We start from the raw sequence: 20,372 nt of genomic DNA, 5'->3' as shown, positions 1-20,372 counted from the left end.
GCCCAGACCCTCACACCGCAGCCCGGTTTAAGAACCGGGTAGGGGGTGACTGCCCTGGGCCACTCTGTGTGCTCTGTGCGTGTGTGTGCGCTGGGGGTGTTGCTCATCCCGCCTCTGCCCTATTGGCTGCAGCGGCGGTGTCGGGCCCCCCCTCGCCGGAGACCTCGCTCCCCTGCAGCCCCCGGGCTCCGGGAGCGCCTCCCCGCGGGCCCGGGGCTAGAGGTCCCGACTCGGCACCTCCGCACTTGTACCGGGGGGAAAAGGGGGAGGAGGAGGGGGAGGGGAAGGAGGAGGAGGAGGAGGGGGACGGGGGTGGGAACCCTGTCCAGCAGCACCAGCGGCGGCAGAGTGCTCCTGTGCGCTGTGCCGCTCCGCATGGATCGGGGCGCCGGGCTGCCGCCGTGCTGAGCCCCGGGCGGAGCTGCTGCGGGCTCCCGGGGTTCCTCCTTCCTCCCCGGCACCCCCGGTCTTCCTCCTCCTCCTCCTTCTCTCTCCTCCGCCCCACGCCGCCTGCAGCCCGACTACCGCTCCGCGGCTCCCCCGGCCGCGGGCACCCGGCGGCTCCTCCCGGCGGCCGGGGCCGCTCGCTGCTCCCGCTGCAGCTGGGCAAGGGCTGGCGTGGAGCAGAGGGAGGGAAAAACAGGAAGAGGGGGAAGAGGCAGCAGCCGCCGAGCGCCCCTTTCTCCAGCTAAATCTGTGCTGCCGTGTCCAGGTGCTGGTGTCGCGGACGGACACGGAACCCCCAGCCCGGCCCGCAGCCGCCTTGTCATGCTACCCAAAGTGGAAACGGAGGCCCTGGGACTCGCCCGGTCGAATGGGGAACAGGGGCAGATGCCGGAAAACATGCAAGGTAAGGGGGGAGACGCAGGGCGCTCCCCCTCCGCGCACGCTCGGGTTTCCCTCGGCAAAGCGCCCCTTCGTCCTGCCAAAACTTTTGCGGCAGTTGCTCGCGAGCTGCCCCGTCACCGCCCGCTCCACGCCCCGCCGGGCCCCTGCCTTCGCGGGACGGCTTTCGGGGCCTCGAGCGGGTACCGGGGCCGGGGTGCCAGGGCCGAGCCGCCACAAGGCCCCGCTCGGGAGGTGCAAACGGGGCCGAGGAGCCGCCAAGCATCCGGCCGGAGCGAGCCTCCCCGCGGGTGCAGACGTCCCGTCGGACCCTGCCCGGCCCCGCTGCAGATCCCAGCGATCTCGGTCTAATCCCCGTTCCCGCAAAACTGCCTCGAAGTTTATGGCAGGTGGAGTTAGGCGTGGAAGTTCTGGCGAGCACTCCGTGTGTCACACCTCGTCCCGAAACGGGACCCGAGGGCTCTGTCCCGCGGGTGCGGCGCCCACAGGTACCGTGCAGGTGGCAGAGGCGGTGTCGCGAAACCTCGCACCAGAGAGCTCCGATTCCGTGGCGGATTTGCGGGGTACCCAGGAAGGCAGAGGGATGCCCGAGCTGGGATGGAGCTGGCGATGTCTGTGTGGGGTGGCGGGGCCGGGCTGGTCCCGGTGCCCTACTCGGGCCGGAGCGATGCGCGGGGGGAGGCGGCGCAGACCCCGCCGAGGGTCGGCTCCGTGCCCCGGAGCCGGCAGCCCGGTATGCCCGCCCCGCGCCACCCTCCCGGGCAGAAACTCCCGTCCCGGCTGCTCTTGAGAAATTATCCCCTCTCCTCTCGGGAGCCTGCTGGGAAGTAGGGGCAGGGTGGGCCAGGGGCTTCAGAGGTACTGGGGGCGAAGCGGGGAGGTTAGGATAGGAGGTTAGGATAGCCCCTTTGCTATCCCGTGTTGGAGGCTCCGTGCAAGGGCGCGGCGCTCGGAAAACCCCTGCTTTCCCACGTTTTCCTACGAGGAGGGCGACTTCGTCCCAGCGCCGGACCCTGGAGCCGCGACCGCGGGAGCAGAGGGGAGGGCCGGGCCCTCCTCCTCCCCCGCCTGCGGCCGCCCCGTGTCCGCCCCACGGCGCTGACAGGCGGCGATCCCGGCCGTGCCGAGGCGGCTCAGGAAAGGTTTTGCCGGCAGTGTGACGGCGGGATAATGCCCCCACGATCCCCGGGAGCTCCCGCGGGCGCCGGGGTGCAGCCCCTTGCCTTGGCAAGCCGGGCGGCCGGGCCGTGGGCTTCGGGCGAGTCTGACCGCCCCGGTGCCCCCGAACCGTGGCAGCCGCAGAGTTAAAGACAAAGAGGCGACATCCTAAGCAGTCCAGCGGCGATGCCCAGCGCCTCTCGCTGTGTTCAGGAGTCCTCCGCTGCCACACTGCTTGCCTAACAGGTCGGAGGTTTAGCGGCAGGGAAGGGGAAGGAAACCGGCCCTGCACCGAGCAGCAGGGTTTCTCAGGACTAACCGGAGCGGCTGACTGGGCTCCTTGTGGGGGAAGCCCGGCTCCAGTGGGCACGCTCCGTGCTTTCATGCCGCATATTTTAGCCCCCCGTTCCCTCCTGACCGCCGGCTCCTCCCCGCCTTTTGCCCGAGCGGCAGAAACTTCAGGCGGCCTCGGCGCGCAGGTTTCACGCCAGGCTCCGGCAGCGGGGCCCGCCGGGTGTGCCGGCCGGGCAGAGCCTGAGCGCATCCCCCGGGCGCGGCGGTGCCGCTCGGGTCCCTCTGCCGACACTCGGGCAGATAAAAAGCGTCTGCCCCGAGGGCGCGGAGCCGCCGGCGGCCACAGCCGGGGGTGCGGCACGCAGCGCCCGCCCCGGCCCGCAGGGGTAACGGCACCCGGGACCACGGGCTTGGGAGGCGCGGGGACGGCGGTTTGTGCTGGGTTTGACAGTAACTGACTTGGATTTCACACGGTGCAAAAGTGCTGGGTCTCTGAGATACAGGTTTAGTCTAGGTAAAAAATTGCGGGCTGATATTGAAAGAAAACTTTAAGGGAAAATGATTACTTTCAATATACAAGTGGCAATCTTTTCGTTCTGCTTTCTTGAAGCTTGCCCCTGATCACTTTCGGATTTAAATGAATTCTTTCAGTTTGAGGTTACATAAAATAAGGACTAGGCTAAAGGCACTCTATAAGTATAAATATTTAGAACATAACTTAGAAGCTGATGCTTTTTGTTACACTTGCTAAGTACTATGCAGATTAGCTGATGATGGGAAGTTGCATGTCTCCATGCAACCTTTTTAAAAAAAAACTTTTTTCTCCCTATTTTCAGTGGTGGGCTTATTTAAGTAAGCTTTCTCTCTAGTTGAGAAAGTTGCAGAATATTTGAGTTAGTAATGTAAATTCTAATTGAATATGCTATTTCTCATTTCCCCCAGTGTCTCAGTTTAAAATGGTGAATTACTCTTATGATGAAGACCTTGAAGAGCTGTGTCCAGTCTGTGGAGACAAAGTATCTGGGTACCATTATGGACTTCTCACCTGTGAAAGCTGCAAGGTTCTGTACTAATTACTCCATAAAACCACAAATACAGCAAAAATGTTTTGAATATAAGCAGAAAAAAAAGGATAAATAAATAAACCAGATGTATAATAATTCGAGTTATTTTTGATACATTTCTTAATACAGTCACATAAAATAATTAACCACCAAAAAGCTTTAAGATGTAGAAGTCTCTTTGAGAGACATCTGCACAAATGCAAACAACTTGGACTGTTTTGCATTGTAGTTTTGTCTTTTTTTTTTTTAGTATTTTGCTGTTGTGATGTAGTTCTAGAATAACTTTCATTGCTAACTATTTGTTATTTGCTATTAGTTGTTTGCTAAATATTTGTTTTGGTTGATTTATATTTCTTTTTCTCGAGGATAAAGTAGGAAGATTATCCTTAATGCAGATCAGCTTTGTAAAAATCTAATGCAGCTTTCTAAAGATTTTTATTTTCATCCTTCAATATTGCAATGTAGATTTCTGCTGTTATAATGACCATGCACTTTTTTCAGACAAACTGTAACTGTCACAGTTCACAGTTCACACAAAGTCAACTAACCAACTAATATATAGAAAGATGAATATACCTGCGTTGGTCTATTGTGCTATAAGGTTTAAATAATTGTGAATTTATGATAGGTCAGATTTTTCATGTAAAAAAATGTTTTAGGTTTTTTACAGTTATATAAGTAGTGCACTGTAAGTGAAGCTCCTTTGCCAGAAGAATGCAATTTAAAACACTTAGTTGCATGGAAAAAATAACTTAGCCCACTACATTTTTACTAAAAAAATAATCAATGCGAAGTGAATGACAAGCACTTACTATGCCTCCAGCATGCCCCACTGGGATGTAAAATAGCCAGAGGTACTCTGTACTTCTCTTATCTTTGCAACAGTGTTCCTACTTACTTCACGTAAAACTACTTTAAAAGGAAGACTTTAATAATTCTGCAATGATTAAAGAATACAAGAGGAAGTGATCAGTGTCACTATTTCTGCCACCAGTGTTAGAGGCACAGAAGGCTACAGCCTCTTAAAGTCTCACCAAGCTTTGACATGATAGCACTAACACAAGGAAACCTCCTCTGGAATCTGGTGGCTTTCTCCTGGGTTCAGCTGACTAACTTAAAATAAACTATGTAACTTTGTAAGTGCTTGAATGGCATCTGAAAATTCTCTTACAATGATTTCCATTAAATGCTGAAACACACGTTCAAGTAAAACAGGCTAATTTTTGTGTCTGTCATACAGGGATTCTTTAAGCGAACAGTCCAGAATAACAAAAGGTACACATGTATAGAAAATCAGAATTGCCAGATTGACAAAACACAGCGAAAACGATGTCCTTACTGTCGATTTCAAAAATGTCTAAGTGTTGGAATGAAATTGGAAGGTAAGAGCTATAGTCTTGCTGGTATTTCAACTATACTATAAAATTATAGATAAGATGTTAATGCATTGTATTTTATATTGAAAAGTTATACAGTTATGGCTTTGAAATTATAATAAAAGGTTACTTTGTATGGTCAGTGAAATTGTTGCTTTATTAAAAAAATCTAGTAAGTAAATGGTACATCACTACCATTTAGTAACCAGTCAAAACCATAATCCATTTTGTCATATAAGTATATACCTTGATATTTCAGGCTTTTAAAGTTTGTGAATTCATGGATGCAGATTGAATAGTTTTGCAGGTTTTAGGAAAGACTTAATTTAGATTCAACATAAAACTTGTAACAAGTGTCCAGATTAGAAAAAAATATTATTTAATTGCTATAGAGAGTGATCTGATTTTATTTGTATTTTATCTAGGTTTGGGTTGTTTTGATTTTTTTACATATGCTCTTCTGACAAGACAGAACACAAAGAAACAGATAAAATAAGGGTTTTTCTCACACTGACTCGCCTTTGAGATTAAGGAACCAAATAATCTCAAAACTTGTGTCCTATATTTTTGTAATGCTATACCTGCAAGGCTATTGCAATTGAAAGAGGATAAGGCATTTTGAAGTACACTTTTTGACTTCATTACACTTTCTCATCTGCAGAGAACAATGAAAAGTGTAAAATATCCTTTGAGATAACCAAATGCAAAAAATATCAACTTGAATTTGTGAATCATACATGGCTCATTCTAACTTTGATATATAAAATATTAAAATTCAGATTTCACAGCAGATGACATTTTTCCTTGACCAAGGACAAGCTCCTAAATTCCTTACTGTTACAAGTTTGTGAAATGACATTCACCCTAGACGCTTAACCAGAAAAAAATCAGGCCAAGGAGGAAAACCATAAGCCATGAAGGGAACCAGAAAGGGTAAGAGCCAGTCAGTCACCAGGCTCTGGCAAAGGGAAGCTGTTGATATAACTGCAGATGAACAGAAAAATCAGCCTGCAGTTTGATTGATTCAATAGTATTGTATTTGCCCACAAGACTGAGCTAGCACTGACACACTGCACTAAACATTCTGAATCATTGCATGTGCTTCCAAATTCAAATAGTACAATTACAGGACAGGTGGAATCCTTTTCTCATTGTTGGCATTAGGAACAAGTATAAAATACATTTGTCTACTCCTACTTTTAACTCCTTTCATTTGCTGACAATGATACAAGACCAAATTTTGTCTTCTGTCATTACACAAATTTCACCTTAAATTTTAAGTAGGATTTATACAAAAGCACTTGCTAATCCAATTTGGCTCACAGTTTTTAATTGCAGAGTACCTGTGAGGATACTGTGTATACAGATTTAAAATCAATTACATTTACTAGTGATATAATTAATGTCATGCATTTTGTTTAAAGTCAACATTTGGCAGTAATGTTGGCAGCTCATTTTTTCCTACAAATTCAAGCAAAACACCTGTAGTTTTAAAGATACTGCAGAAAATATACTTTAGTTTCCTTACCTACGCATCCATACAATTTCTTTTCCCTTGTTTAGAAAATTGGAAGAACATGTGTTCTCTTAATTGTAAATACTTGTGACATTTATATGTGTATTTCCCTGATAGTGATATATATATAGCCTTAAAAGTCTAGTTCATAAATTACCATGGACCAAAAAATCATTAAACGTTAAAGTCCTTACGATAAGGTACAGTATTATGCGTATCTAGCATTCATAATAAATTTTTAATGTCCTACTAATCCCTAAGATAAAAAGCTCAAGAACTTAACCTCCAGCAATCTCAGCAGTCTCAACGTGTCACCAGGCTGTCAAAGGTTCCTCTTTCAATCTAATTGCCGTTGGGCAAGGTGGGCTGGGTGAAAGCTCCTCACTAGTCCATTACATATATCCCATGGTGACAGACACTGCCGTGACAGAGACCACCAGTATGACTCCCAAGGCAGCTGCTGAGTAGGATTTGTTTTAATTATTTCTAATTCCAGAGACATTATAAGCCAGAACAGTGTCAATAGTTTCTGTTTCACTTCTATCTTCCACGTAGAAGGCAGCAAGCTGACAGCTTTCTCTCTGCACATTCCAGCTGCAGCTAAACATTTCCATAGAGCTCAGCTGACTAGAAATCTCAAAGTTTTACACCAACCTGGACAGAATCACCAAAATGAAATGCTTCCTTTTTGCCAGAAGAAATGTATTGCTCTTTGTGACTACTGAACATTTCACAATTTACATTTCAGATGTTTTGCTGTGGTGGAAGGCAGTAATGGAATTATTATAATGAGACAATGTGGTCTGCTGGATACATCTCAGACAAATTCTGGACTTCAGCCCTTGTTTCTTAATGACATAGTAGCTTGATATAAACCCAAATATACTTTGAGATTTCCACATGATCCCATAGCAGGTGTGAAATTCCTGTGGCCATCCATTGTGTTTGTCCCCATGTCCTAATCAATGTACGGAGAAGTCCTTCTTTGTTAGTAATATATGCATGTAACATTTAAATCACTAGAAAAAAGTGACATTTGTTAAGTCAAAAGAAATCCTTTTCCTTAGGAATAAAAGTGCAACTCTGAATTTGGAAAAAAAAAAAAAAAAAAAAAAAGAGTTACATTTTTACATTTCTGCTCTTTCCTAATATATGTTTGATTAAGAGTGTCAATTCCAAGTGTTAATAATGATTGACTTCCTCCTTTCCCCTGACAGCTGTGCGAGCTGACCGAATGCGTGGCGGTCGAAACAAGTTTGGACCAATGTACAAGAGAGACAGGGCATTGAAGCAGCAGAAGAAAGCTCTTATCCGAGCAAATGGACTGAAACTGGAAGCCATGACTCAGGTGATCCAAGCAATGCCAACTGACCTGACAATATCCTCTGCAATCCAGAACATCCATTCAGCTTCTAAAGGCCTACCTCTGAACCACACTGCCTTGCCTCCCACAGACTATGACAGGAGTCCCTTTGTGACCTCTCCCATCAGCATGACAATGCCGCCCCACGGCAGCTTGCAAGGCTACCAAACCTATGGCCACTTTCCAAGCCGTGCTATCAAGTCCGAGTACCCTGACCCTTACACTAGCTCACCAGAGTCAATAATGGGCTACTCATACATGGATAGTTATCAAACAAGCTCACCAGCAAGTATCCCACATCTGATATTGGAACTCCTGAAATGTGAGCCTGATGAGCCGCAAGTCCAAGCTAAAATCATGGCATATCTGCAGCAAGAGCAAGCCAACAGAGGCAAACATGAGAAGCTCAACACATTCGGGCTTATGTGTAAAATGGCTGACCAAACCCTCTTCTCCATTGTTGAGTGGGCTAGGAGTAGCATCTTCTTTAGAGAACTTAAGGTAGGTAACAATTTTACATTATATTGTCATTCAGTCAAGAAAAAAATACTATTTCTTACAATCTTGTACTTCAAGCAGGAAAGCCTGGGTTTTGTTTTCTCCCCCCAAGCATCTCATTCTTTATTTATTTGGCTTGAAGTAGGCAGACTATTAAAAGGAGAAACTCACCGCTGACTTCCACCTGAGCCTGTAATTAGCTGTAGCAAAGAGATTCAATATTTAGTTCAGCTTTTCTGTACTCTAGTATTTATCACAACTATTGTTAACACCCATAAGGCCTCACAAAATTCTACTCCTTCCCTGTCAGCATCGCTCCCTGTCTGGCTTGTACTCAGGGTTGTAAGCACACCTGCTACACCATCCAGATTCATTTATGTAATTATTTCATTATCTTATTTAGCATATGAGGGAATGCCATTTCTGTCCATCTCCATTCACACTTTATATAAGTCCATATTTGGAATATTCAGGTTCTCAGTGGGATATTATTCCCGTGTGTCTCATTAACCATGCAGGTTGAAACCTAAGCAGGATATACCTGGAAGAGAAAGAAAGGAGGAAGTAGACTCCTTTTGGTTCTCATCACTGATACATGCAGGATTCCTTTAGTCTAGGCTGCTACAATGACCTCTAGGCTCTTATTTTTGCTGGAACACCCAGGAAATCCTCATGCACAGCTTTCTGGTAGGCAGAAACTCCCCCAGTTACATTTTTCAGACTTATTGTTAAAGCAGCTTTGTGGTCTGTTATGAGCAGGTCTGAAATTTCAAGTCTGAATTTTTTAAGTCAGAAATTTGAGATCAGACAACAGATATGAACTACAGTTTTTAACCACTGTCTTGATACAGAAATTAGCTCTGGAAAAAATAATCTTCATTCTCAAAAAAACTCTCAAGACGGTAACTCAACTCACATCTGAATTTCACTGTAACATTGATAGCTACTGTGTCTGTCTGCTACAGAGAAAAGTTTTTGCCACAAGTATTTGCTACTGGAATCTGTAACGTTTTGTGACTGCCCGTAATTTCTGACTACTTTAAGAGAAAATAACTCATCTTCCAAATATATACTGTAGGATTTCACCGAGAATTCAATCTATATGAGTAAGAGCACAAATGGGAGATCCATTGAAAAGCTGCACTCAGAGAGCTTGGCACAACAGTATGTCTGCCATGACCATAAGGACATGGACACATGACATAAAGCCAGATTAAAAGAAAAGCAAGCTGTATATGCTGCATATGCAACTCCAGCTTCCCTCCATTTTTTTGTGAGAATGATTGCAGGAATCATTTAAAGCTCAGTCTATTCAAAGAGAAAGAAGAGAGGAAGTTTACTCAGAGAGGAAAACCAAAATGCATAAAAGAGAGGAAAAGACTGTCACATGTTTGCTGGTTCAGTTGTACACAATTTTGTAGTCATCTATAAGACATGCTACTCATTTTAAATAATTTAAAAATTGAGGATATGTTATATCTTGACTATGTGGTAAATATCTGAGACCATATCTTTCTATCCATATACTGGGGAGTACTTTAGTCTAGAATAAAGTACTCTGGAGTTAAAAATGACTGTCTTGCATATCCCTTTCAGTGTACAAATTTTTAAGTTACAATCTGCCCTAAAATTCTATTTATGATTAAAGTGACAAATTTTATAAGCATTCAACATGCTATACTGGGAACAGTTTTAAAGGTGGCCTTCATCTTCAACCTCAGCCTAGATGATATTCTCCAACCAACCTATGTTTACTAGGATGGACATAAAAGATGCAGAAATTTGTTTAAGAAAATGCTGACCAACTTCTCCTGGTTCTGGATGTATTATACATTACCATGTACACACAGAATTCTGGAAATACACATATTCTAAAAGTTTGCTGCATGAGCCTTTGGCTTGTGAACTAATTTTCATACACTTGTAGAAGGCATTGCTTTCACATTAGTGTTTGTGCCCTTTGTATCCTGGAAGCTTTGAGGTCAGTTTCATATCTTCTGGCATATCCAGATTATTTTTTTAGTTGCGCGAGATCAACAAAATTGCACAGCATTCCAGAACAATAACAACTCATTCAGAAATCCATCCACATTCAAAATTTAGGGTCCAGATTATACAAAAGGCTAAGAACTTTAACCTTTTCAATTTCAAAAGAATGTTTAGATCAGACCCCAAGTTTTAACAGCACTGGGTAACAACATACATCTCTCCTTTCAGTTGAGAGGACAAGAACAATATTAAACAAAAGATTTCCAAACCTTTCCTGAATGCAACTCTCTTCTATCCATCCATGACTTCAGGTTCTTCTAGTCAAGGTAGCAAAAACAGCTATTTCAGATTGCTCCACAGGACATGAATACCTGTGGGAGAGGGTTAAAAAAAAACAAAGCCACCTAAGGATATGACATATTTTAAATGCAGAAGAAAGGGAAGGCAATCGTGATAAAAATGCAATTAGATTTTCAGAACAGCTAACTTTGCTCCCTATCTATTCAAAGCTGAGAAGTATGTATTTGCTCAAAAAGATATTTTACTCTTATTCCTACCTGTCTAATCAACTGAATATTGAGATTGCTCATAAGACAGGTGCATTAGCACATCTCTGGGACTAAAATTTCAAATTACTAAAATAATTAAACAGTACAAAATTATAAATGTGGTTTGTATGCAATTCATCTTGGTTTTGTCATGATGAGCGATGCCTGGCACAACTGGCTGTCAGTTACTAGGCAGCATGTTTACAATTATTTACTGTGTCTTATCACTTCTAAATTCTAAATTTTGTCTTACACTCTTGTCTCTTCAATTAATATAAAGGAGCAATCCTTTTCCTTTCTGCTAAATGTAGAGATTTGTAGTTAGCAGAATTCAGGGAGAGGATATGATAAAAAATGCTGTCCCAGTCCATCAGTGGTTTAGGCCGCATTTACACTAAATAACAAAAAACCACCACTGAGTTACAGCTTTTAAGTTTTCTTTATTTCTTTCCTTTTGATGGCAGATTTGGTTTTTTAAAAGAAATCTCAAATGAAAAAAAAAATCTGTTGTAAAACTTTATTTTCTGAAGCTTTCACCAGTTTAAGCGTATCACAATCTTCTCACTTGTTCATCTACAAATTTTCATTGCCTCTTTTGGAATATGTTACACATTAAAGGATGTAAAAGGGAAAAATACTGACTGTGTAGAACTACCCACAGCCTGCACTGCATTTGAATGTGACCTGTGTATGGATTTGAGTATGTAATTTAAAGCTAGTGTTCACACTTGCTGAGGAGCAGGTCCTTTCATCTTCATGTAGGATATCAGAAACTAATGAAAAAATTAAAGAAGCCAATGAGTCAGGATTAATAATAATGTCAGAGTAAGATCCAAAGCAGCCAACTGCAATTCAGTAAATTTGAATTTAACACTTGCTAAAATCTCAAACATCCCTACATGTTTTGTGAAGTCCAAAAACTTTGTAAGGAATTATTAAGTCAAAAATTCTGGGGGTTGATGTTACATATTACTTTTTTATTCATAATGAGATATATTTCTGTTTGGTTCTTTATACACAGATGAAATAATACCGAGATAACATCCCAAGAGACTCAAGATAATAGTAATAGTAATTAGTAATAGTAATAGTAATAGTAATAGTAACGAAGGCCCTTGTTTGCTATTCTGGAGTTGTTGAAAGCTCAGTAAATATAAAAGTAAGATATATCCATCTTATCCTCAGCTAAGAAAACTCAGGAATGCCCTGGGGATGCTAGATTTGTCACCAGCTGTCTTGGTCAGGTGAAAGGTCTTTGTACAAAGCTAAAAAGAAAATATTGCAAGAGTTTCTAGAGTCCAAAGGCTGCCTGGCCCCAAGGAAGGATGCAGTCAGCTTCTCTGGACTGGTCTTTCCTCATCAGCCCACACCAGGGAAAATTGAAAGACTGCTTCCAGAGCTAACTATTCCTAAACCCATAAAAGAAAGCAGCCTCTGCCTTGGAGCAGGAGAAACACAGAAGCTGCATTGTAGAACAGTCCTCAGGATATTTTCTTCTGGCTGAAGATCAGAAAACAATCAACTAAATGTTAACAGTTACAAAAAAGGCACTAAAAGAATGGTGACTCACAAAAAAACCTACCTTGCCTTATTTGGCTATTTTAGTGAGGATGTCACAGGTCAAAGTACCATGTGAGCACAAACCTTGTAGTGAATGATTGCAGGAAGAACCAGCGCACTTCATGGTAAAGAAGCTCGTCCTACAATTATTCACTGAGTTTGCAAATTTAGACCATTCATTGATGTCAAACTTTATCAGTCCCAAGCCTGATTTCTTGCTGTAAGTGTAAATTTGCTCATGCTTACATTAGCTGTGGCCTTCAAAGAAGCAGTGGTTTAATCACATATCTCCAAAGGACCCTGTCTACAGAACTTGCACTGTACATGGCATCACAGATATTTTGGCAGTTCATAAACTAACTAAGGCATAGCTTTGTGTTACATATTCCCCAGAAGTGCAGCTATATTATCAGAGTTTCAACTTATTTCTAGAAGTCCAAACTTAATGTGACTAGGATTTACAGGACTCCAGGAGGCTCAGTATTTCTTTTGTGAAATCAATTTAGATAGATGTAATAATGTAATACTCTATAAACCACCTTTACTTTCAAATTTCAGTCCATACATAATTGAGTATCAAGAAATGCATAGAAAATAAGTAATTACAGTACAGAAATACAATTATTAAATGGAATTAGCACAGAATAGCAAAAAAAAAAAAAAGGTTTGGGTTTTGCTGTTTCTTGGGTTTTGGGGGTTTTTTTGGGAAAAAGATCAGCAGTGAAATACCTTAAAAATTTTCAGGATGATGAAAGGGGGATACATTATTAAGACTTAAGTAATCAAGTGCAATTTGATAACTTGAAGTGCTTTTGGACTTTGTAATGTGTGTTTATCAGGACAGGAAATGCAACTCACATAGCTGATGAAATAAAATTTCTGCAGTGTTCTTTCAGTTGGGAAAGCTGCCAGAAACTGAGGTGCAGGACTACACTTGATATCAGTAATCAGATTAGTCATGTGTAACTGCTGGCTTCAGTGTATCTGGATCTAAAAAAAATATTCCTCAAACATGTAAAAATGTAGAGGAACACATTGTTAGAATAAACTTCATGGTGATCTTATACCTCTTCTCTGGACAAAGGCTGTGAGTGAACACTGTATTTCAGCATGCAGACGAGATTTTGCAGCCTTTCTAAACAGTTTGTTCAGTGCTGGCACATTTTTAGGCATAAAGAGAAAGATGATATTCTCTTATACCCTTCCATGTCGGAGCTGGTACTTTAGTGTCACTCTGGTGTAGGATGTTATCACCCCTGACAGCAGGACAGTGAGTAGTCTCTCTGGATTTAGTAATTTTCTATCTAATACCCAGTTAAGCATCATGCTGTGACTAAGAACCATGTTCCATGTAGGAGTTTTCGCACCTGAGTGCACCTGCCCCCAGCAGCTCACCACCAAAGTTATGCAGGTTACTGTGAACAGCCGTGGTGCAGTAACAAAGTTCCGTTACTTGCAGAGAAAATTTGAGCAAGGAACAATTCAAAAAGCTGCCCCTAAGCAGAAATGTAACAGCCTGACATATGGACACGAGGAACTACATAGCTACAGCCACTCCTGCCACAAGTCCTGAAGCAGACACTGAGTTAATCTGAGTTTGAGGTATTGGTTACACAAAACAGAAGTTTAATATTACAGTTTAATTGTTTTCCTTCAAAATGTAAGCTTCCAATTTAAGTTTGACAATTGCCAGCAGTGACATAGAAAGATTACTTGGGTGTGTTGGCAAATGTGTATCACATTGCTGTAGGGAGAGATGAAAAACCAGTGCTCTTTAGATCTTGCGTGCTGTGAGTAGTCCAAAGGGATGTTAAAGTTAACTCCGACAATAACTGCTGTACTAAGAAACTGAACAGGGAATGCTCAGCCATGTTGACAGTCTGTTGTATTTTTAGACAATTTTAAGATGTTATTTTCTGCTGCGAAGGCCTGATCGTTTTGCCAAATGATGGAGAGCTTTACACATTGAAAATTAAACAATTCCAGTCTGTTGGGAAAAATCAGATATATTGCCTGATTTCATTTAGTAAGGTCACATTTTTATGGTCAGAATGACAGATCTTCACTTGCAAAGATCTCCAGTTTTTGCAAGTTTTTGCCCCCCCCCCACCCCCCAAAAAGAATTTCCAAAAAGAGCTGTTTTTCCATCTGCAAATTATGACATTTTGTATAACCAGGCTGTAGATCTTACTGCAGGAAGAGAACTTGTTTCATTCTGATCCAGAGTTTTTGTATGGTACCTGTATCATTCAGAACCAGCACTTGTATACAATACCTGTATCATATTTCTGTTCTATGGGAGGGCTCCCAGTTACAGTGGAAGTTTGCCTCTATAAATTTACCAAGGCTGGTCAGATTTAAGGATGTTCTTCTGCTAACCTGTAGCCTTTAGGATCACCTGCAGTAAGGATGAAATCCCAGCCATACTGAAGTCGCTTACAGACTTCCTATTAAGCCCTGCTGGAGCAGCATCATATAAATGGATGTTCTTCTATACAGCCATATGAAAGCCTTGTAGTACAACATCTGAACAAAATGTACCTAGGAGTGTGAGAAAAGGTGTAGTTCCTCACCACAAATGTTCTTGGTGCTGCCTCTAGTAGCACCACACGTAAGTTTTCCACAACACTCAGTCATCACACTCATTACTGCACAGAAGGCCCAAAGCCGAGAGCTTTCAAACCGTGCTGCAAATTGTATGACCACTCACAACAGGCTGGGCACCTTATACAGCTGGATAACAACAGGAACATACTAAGGGCCTTGAATATTTGCCATTCCAGCACAGTTTTACCCAGAGCTGATGTTGGCTAAATCACAACACACCATCTTAGCCCCTGACAAAACGGATTTGAGACATTTTCTCTCCGTGTGGCACAGAAAGCGCCGGGCACGGCAGGACCATCCCCTCAGCCTCACTGTGGGGCGGAGGCCGCCATCGCCCCAGGGCCATCCCACCTCCCTCACAGGGGCCCTGGGGGCCCCAAGGACACGGCAGCGCTGGAAGGGACGAGACAAGGACATGTACCGGCAGTGAGGGAGCCCTGGCCCCGGCTGGAGCTCGAATGGCGCCGTGGGTGAGGCCCAGGTGGGCCATGGGGGGTGTTGAGGCTGCCAGGTGAGGCGAGGGGCTGTGCCCAGCGCAGGCATCAGCAAACAACACGGGAGAGAAGCAGAAAAAGGCGGCTGACTGGAGCCACGGCTCCTCTGAGGCTGCCTCTGGGCCGAGTGAAGGGCCGGGGGCTGGCGGCCCCGGGTGCCGCCGCAGCTCTGGGGCAGGGCAGGGCAGGGCAGGGCAGGGCGTGTGGCGGGTCCGTGCCCGGCCCGGCTCCAGCCCCGGGGCTGAGGGGCTCCAGCCGCCCTCCCAGGGAAGGGGCCTCGCTCCCCTGAGTCCCCTGGAGCGGCTGCGCGCCCCTCGCCAGCCCGGCCGGGGCTCCTCCGGTGTGCCGGGGCACAGACAGCACACGGAGCGGCGGCTCCCGCACACCCGCAATTCCCCGTGCCCGCGCCCGGCCGCGCCGCAGCGCCCAGGGATGGAGAGAGCCCTTCTGCTGGAAGGTGGAACACCAGTTAGGTTTGCTCTAACATTCCCCCAAATCCATCTGCTTTCGATAAAGTTGAAAGGCACGCATCAAAATTTTCCCTAAAATGTTCTATTTTGAAATAGGGACTGAAAGTTGTCACTGCTGGCATCACTACAGGCACATTTTCAGTGCAACCGCAGAAGAAACAAAAGGGCAGATTTTAGAAGGAAAGAAGAAAAAAAAAAAAAATATGGTGCAGGTGGGAAAGTGAAGCTGTAATTTTATGTAGATATTCTCAGTGTCTTTTTTCCACTTCTGTAACCTGTGGAAGTTCAGTTATAGGTGGTTAGGAAAACATCAGGGTAGTCTGGGGAAACAAAAATAATTAACGCTGTATCTTGGAAACACCTCATTCATTAAAGTAGCCATTATTGACAAAAAAGGACAAATTAGTAAAATAAAATACCATGTAACCATACTGCAATGAAAGAAGAAATTTCATTTTGTCTGATTCTGGAGTTTTCTGTCACACTCATCACTTGGAGAGGGAAAAGAAACTAAAATCTGTTTTCGGAAATTCAGAAATAGAAAAATGCTTTTTACATCTAAATACAGGTCTTGCATTTGTTGAAAGAAAAGTTACTTTGATATTTGTTGCTAAATAAAATCTTGGATCAAGTAAAATTAATTTTAAAAAATTAGTTAAGGCAACAATAAACACAGGAAATATACATGAATAAAGTGTTCTGAAAGTCAGGCAACTCTTTTAAGACTATAAATATCACCTAAGCAAGGCCACTATAATTAGCAAAGGGTGAACAAAAGAAGACATCCAGAAATAGATGGGGAGGGGGGAGGCTGCGAGGGTGAAATGTCTTAGTTAACCTTATTCGAGTGTTCTTTCCATAGCATAGGAAATGGTTCCAGCTAGCTCATGAGTTCTGTTGGTATTAACTGATTTTAAAAGGACATTTCCATGTTGTCTCTATGCCAAGGAAATTCTTTTACTGGCGTGTTTGCTGAGTACAGGAAACATCACCCTGACTAAGTGACACTGAATGTGAGGAAGAATTGTATCTTTATTCTGGTGTTACAGTCAACACTGTCTCTTTGTTTCATCTGGATACCTTTTGGTATTTATTGGGGAATACTTACTGCAGCCTCCCAGTTTGTCCTGAGTAATGAGCACACTGGTGGTGCTGAGTCATAATCCCTCAGCACTCAAGAAGCAGCTTTCTGCCTCTCTGAGGCAACTGATTAGTGTGAGGGATGATCCAGCACTTTAGGGGAGGCAGAGACAGGACTGTCTAGTCACATGCTGATCTGCTTCATCCCTTTTCAAGGTATGGGCAGAAAAGTCTAACAGTGATGGGAACCTTCCTCATCTCCATGCTATAGCCAGAATTTTCTGTGCAAGGAAATAAATATGTACCTATAACTGCTTGCTCTTCTAAATAGAGGGCTGAAAAAATCAGCTTTATATATAGTATTTTTCAGTTTAAGTCAGGCTGTGCTTATGGACCCAGTCTTGTACTGCATCTCAGAAAAAGCTTTACTGTAACCAATGAGAATTTTGTCTCATTGAATAAGAATAAGAAGTACAAATTAAGATCTTGAATACTGTATTTCCATTTTCACTCATAGCATTTGCCAGTTTTCTGTTTTCTTCTGTAAAGCTGCCTTTGTGTCAAGCATTCAAGTTTCATTTGCTACATGTTACTTCTAAATGCCTTATTTGTTATCTACTTTATCTTCTTTTCCTTTCTCTTTCTTGGGAATTGTGGTAGTGCCACAGCCACTACATAGGCAGCAGTAACTGCAATTATTTGTGGTTTTGGGCTCCACTGACCTTTTCCTTCCATCAGTCAGTGATTTCAGTGACAACCCCCAAAATCTTTGTGCACCTTTTGTGGAAAAGGTGGAAATACTTGAGAAAAAGCTGCATGGTGTGTGGGTCATACAGGTCAGCAGTCATCATATTGATATTTCTGGAGTTCAGTAAAAATCACAATAAAACCACAAAGTTATTTAATCCTAAGTATTAACTTTCCTTCAGGTAACAGCAAAAACACGTAGAAAGAATAGTGACAGTTGTAGTGACAATTGCCCAAAGTTTCTGTTTATGCTTCTGTTTGTCTGTGCAGTGGTTTTAGGGCAATAATAACCCTGTCCTTAGAATTGGCAGGGATGTAGTAGACTGGCTGCTAGGAGACATGAGACTAAATTAGTTGTGGTGCAAATAATCCAGTGTGCAACTGGAAGCCAAAACTAATGTGTAGCTCATACCCAGGTCACTATAGCATAAAATAGTTTTATTTTCTTTTTTGACAACTCCACAGTCAGTGATGTACCTTTTATCTACAGATGGAGAGAGGAGCAGGGCATAGCTCACAAGCCAGCTGCTCACAAACAAATATTACTGAGTATTGTTTGGGCTAGTACATACCATATTCATGAAAAACAAGAACAGGCCGTTTTCTGCATCTGAGGCCAAGACATGGGTTGTCCTAACACTATTTGGAATATTGGCCATATTGCTAAGATTCTACCTAGACTTTCAAGTCCTTGGGAAATCCAAAATTGCTGTAAGGAGTAACACTGTCTTTCTGATGCAGGACTTGGAAAATAATGGTCCTTGCTTATAGTACAGCGAATAAAGAACAAGAATCTTAACAACAGCAACAATAGTAACAACTTTAGGTAGAAAGAGACACAGGGGAATTGCTTTCCATGGTCCATGGTTTGGACCCATCATTCACAAGATAGGTTCCCATTTGGCAAGTGTGGTCAAGGACAATGCTGTCTCCTGGCTAGGAATGAACTTTCAGGGAGAGTGCTCCCAGTAGGAGGGGTTGGACCTCAAAGCGAGTATTTACATGAGCAGCTCATTTGGTAACGTTGAACTGCATTTATTTTTAATTTGCATGCCTCTCCTTTAAGTCACACCCTTCTCCTCTTGACTTCAGTGGGAGCTCCACATGTTTTGCCTTTGATTCCACTGCATGCTGGCAACTCTAATTAGTGTTAACAGGAGTTCAGTGGAGTTTCTTGCTTTTCTTTCTCTGTAAAATAGTTTACAGATCAGGAGTTTGAGCTTTATCAAACGTGGTGCCTATCAACAGTGTATCTTCTTTTCTTCTTTTTCCCAGCCAAAGTGGAACTTAACCTTTTTCTAACAATGGTGATGTAACTAATAATGACATTGATCATTCTAACAAGCCCCTCTTAGTTTTGAAAAAATTGCTTAGCATTGGCTTTGATTTTTTTTTTAACAGTAGTAATTTCAGCTAGTTAACACAGACGTACTGTTTCAATTGCTATCAGAGTAACTTGGTGTAGTAAATACGAGTTAGAACAGCTCAGTTCTCTGGAGGTAGAGCCTGCAATTCAAGCTAAAGTTCAGTCTGCTCTGCCCTATAGAAATTGGTTTGAATTTCAGAGATTTTTTGTATAGGGACACTATGCTACATATTGAGCAAGACTGGGAGAATCCAGTCCTTTTTTGCAATGCTGCTGGTTTTATCAAGAATAAACACCCTCCAACAAACCCTCATCATCAAACATCACATCATGAAAACAGAAATACTGTTCCATTTTGAGATTTTAGTCTCAGACTTTCATACCATGTGTATGGACAGACACAATGAACAGGAGCCACTTTTTTCCTTCTTCGTAAGAACTGCCGCATGTGGCTTTCTGTGCTCACATAATCCTCCTTCCAATATTTCAAAAGACACAGAACTTCCCAGCATGGTGATAAAGTTTTCCTGTGTTCCAATAATAAAAGTTGAATGTACCAGTAATTTCCAGTTCCTCTGTGGTTGGGCAGCCTGTGAGGACTAAATCAGAAGTAGCCAACCTGCAATATCAGTGTGGGAGTCGGAAACAGATGTTCACTGGACAATACAATTTGTTGTCACTGTCGATACTATATGGCACTTTTCCCAACAGAAACTGTCTGTAGTTGGAAAGGAATGTAAGGAATGATTCATGCCCTAATTTATTATTATTTGTTAAATTACTGTTAATGTTAAATACTCCTTGCTTTATTTTGTTTCAAATGCCTGAATCAGATAGGCACATCGACTCAAAAATGGAATTAACTGGGCTTGTAGCATGGTCCGCTATGTAAACCAATTAATTTAAGGCTTTTTTCCTCAAGACAAGATAGTTGTGTTATATTATAACCAATAGTTAAATGCTCTTCTTTAGAATCAGGGTAATTTAACCTTCAGTTTTATAAAATATTTTCTCAGTACCTATTTACAAAAAAAGCACATGGAAGGAAGTAAATGAGACAAATTATTTCATGTGAATCTGAGTGTGTATCTAAGAAAAGTAAAATTTATTATAGCCATATAATAGTATTTTTATACATATAATAACATTTACAGTATTTTCTGGCTTGGAAATTCTAATAGGCCATTTGGGCATTCAAAACTGATCAAACACTCAAATGAGCAAAACCCTCTATTAGCATATGATGGTAGCATATGATGCCTAGCCTTGATTTCCAGATTTCATGAATATTACAAAAGCAGATGCACTAGATCATACTTACTGTAAAAGGCAATGGATTGGGTTAGGTGCTTTTTAAATTAAATATTAATTTTTTTCAGGGATACATCAAATATAT

At 42.7% G+C, this 20,372-nt stretch overlaps 1 protein-coding gene across 1 annotated transcript in view; it reads left to right on the top strand.

The window, feature by feature from the left end:
- Window positions 1–738: 738 nt before the first annotated feature.
- NR5A2 (nuclear receptor subfamily 5 group A member 2) overlaps window positions 739–20,372 on the top strand; it is a 77,576-nt gene continuing 57,942 nt past the window's right edge. The window contains exons 1-4 of the mRNA XM_083867891.1: window positions 739–850; window positions 3,241–3,359; window positions 4,603–4,744; window positions 7,472–8,118. Coding sequence (XP_083724017.1) covers window positions 769–850; window positions 3,241–3,359; window positions 4,603–4,744; window positions 7,472–8,118 — 990 coding nt within the window. The 5' untranslated portion in view covers window positions 739–768. The remainder of the gene's footprint in view (window positions 851–3,240; window positions 3,360–4,602; window positions 4,745–7,471; window positions 8,119–20,372) is intronic.

The sequence above is a fragment of the Zosterops lateralis genome, assembly GCF_965231275.1.
Source record: "Zosterops lateralis genome assembly, chromosome: 9".
Classification (NCBI taxonomy): domain Eukaryota; kingdom Metazoa; phylum Chordata; class Aves; order Passeriformes; family Zosteropidae; genus Zosterops; species Zosterops lateralis.
The sequence above is the reverse complement of the archived record's forward strand: the minus strand, read 5'-3'. Positions and strand labels throughout refer to the sequence as shown.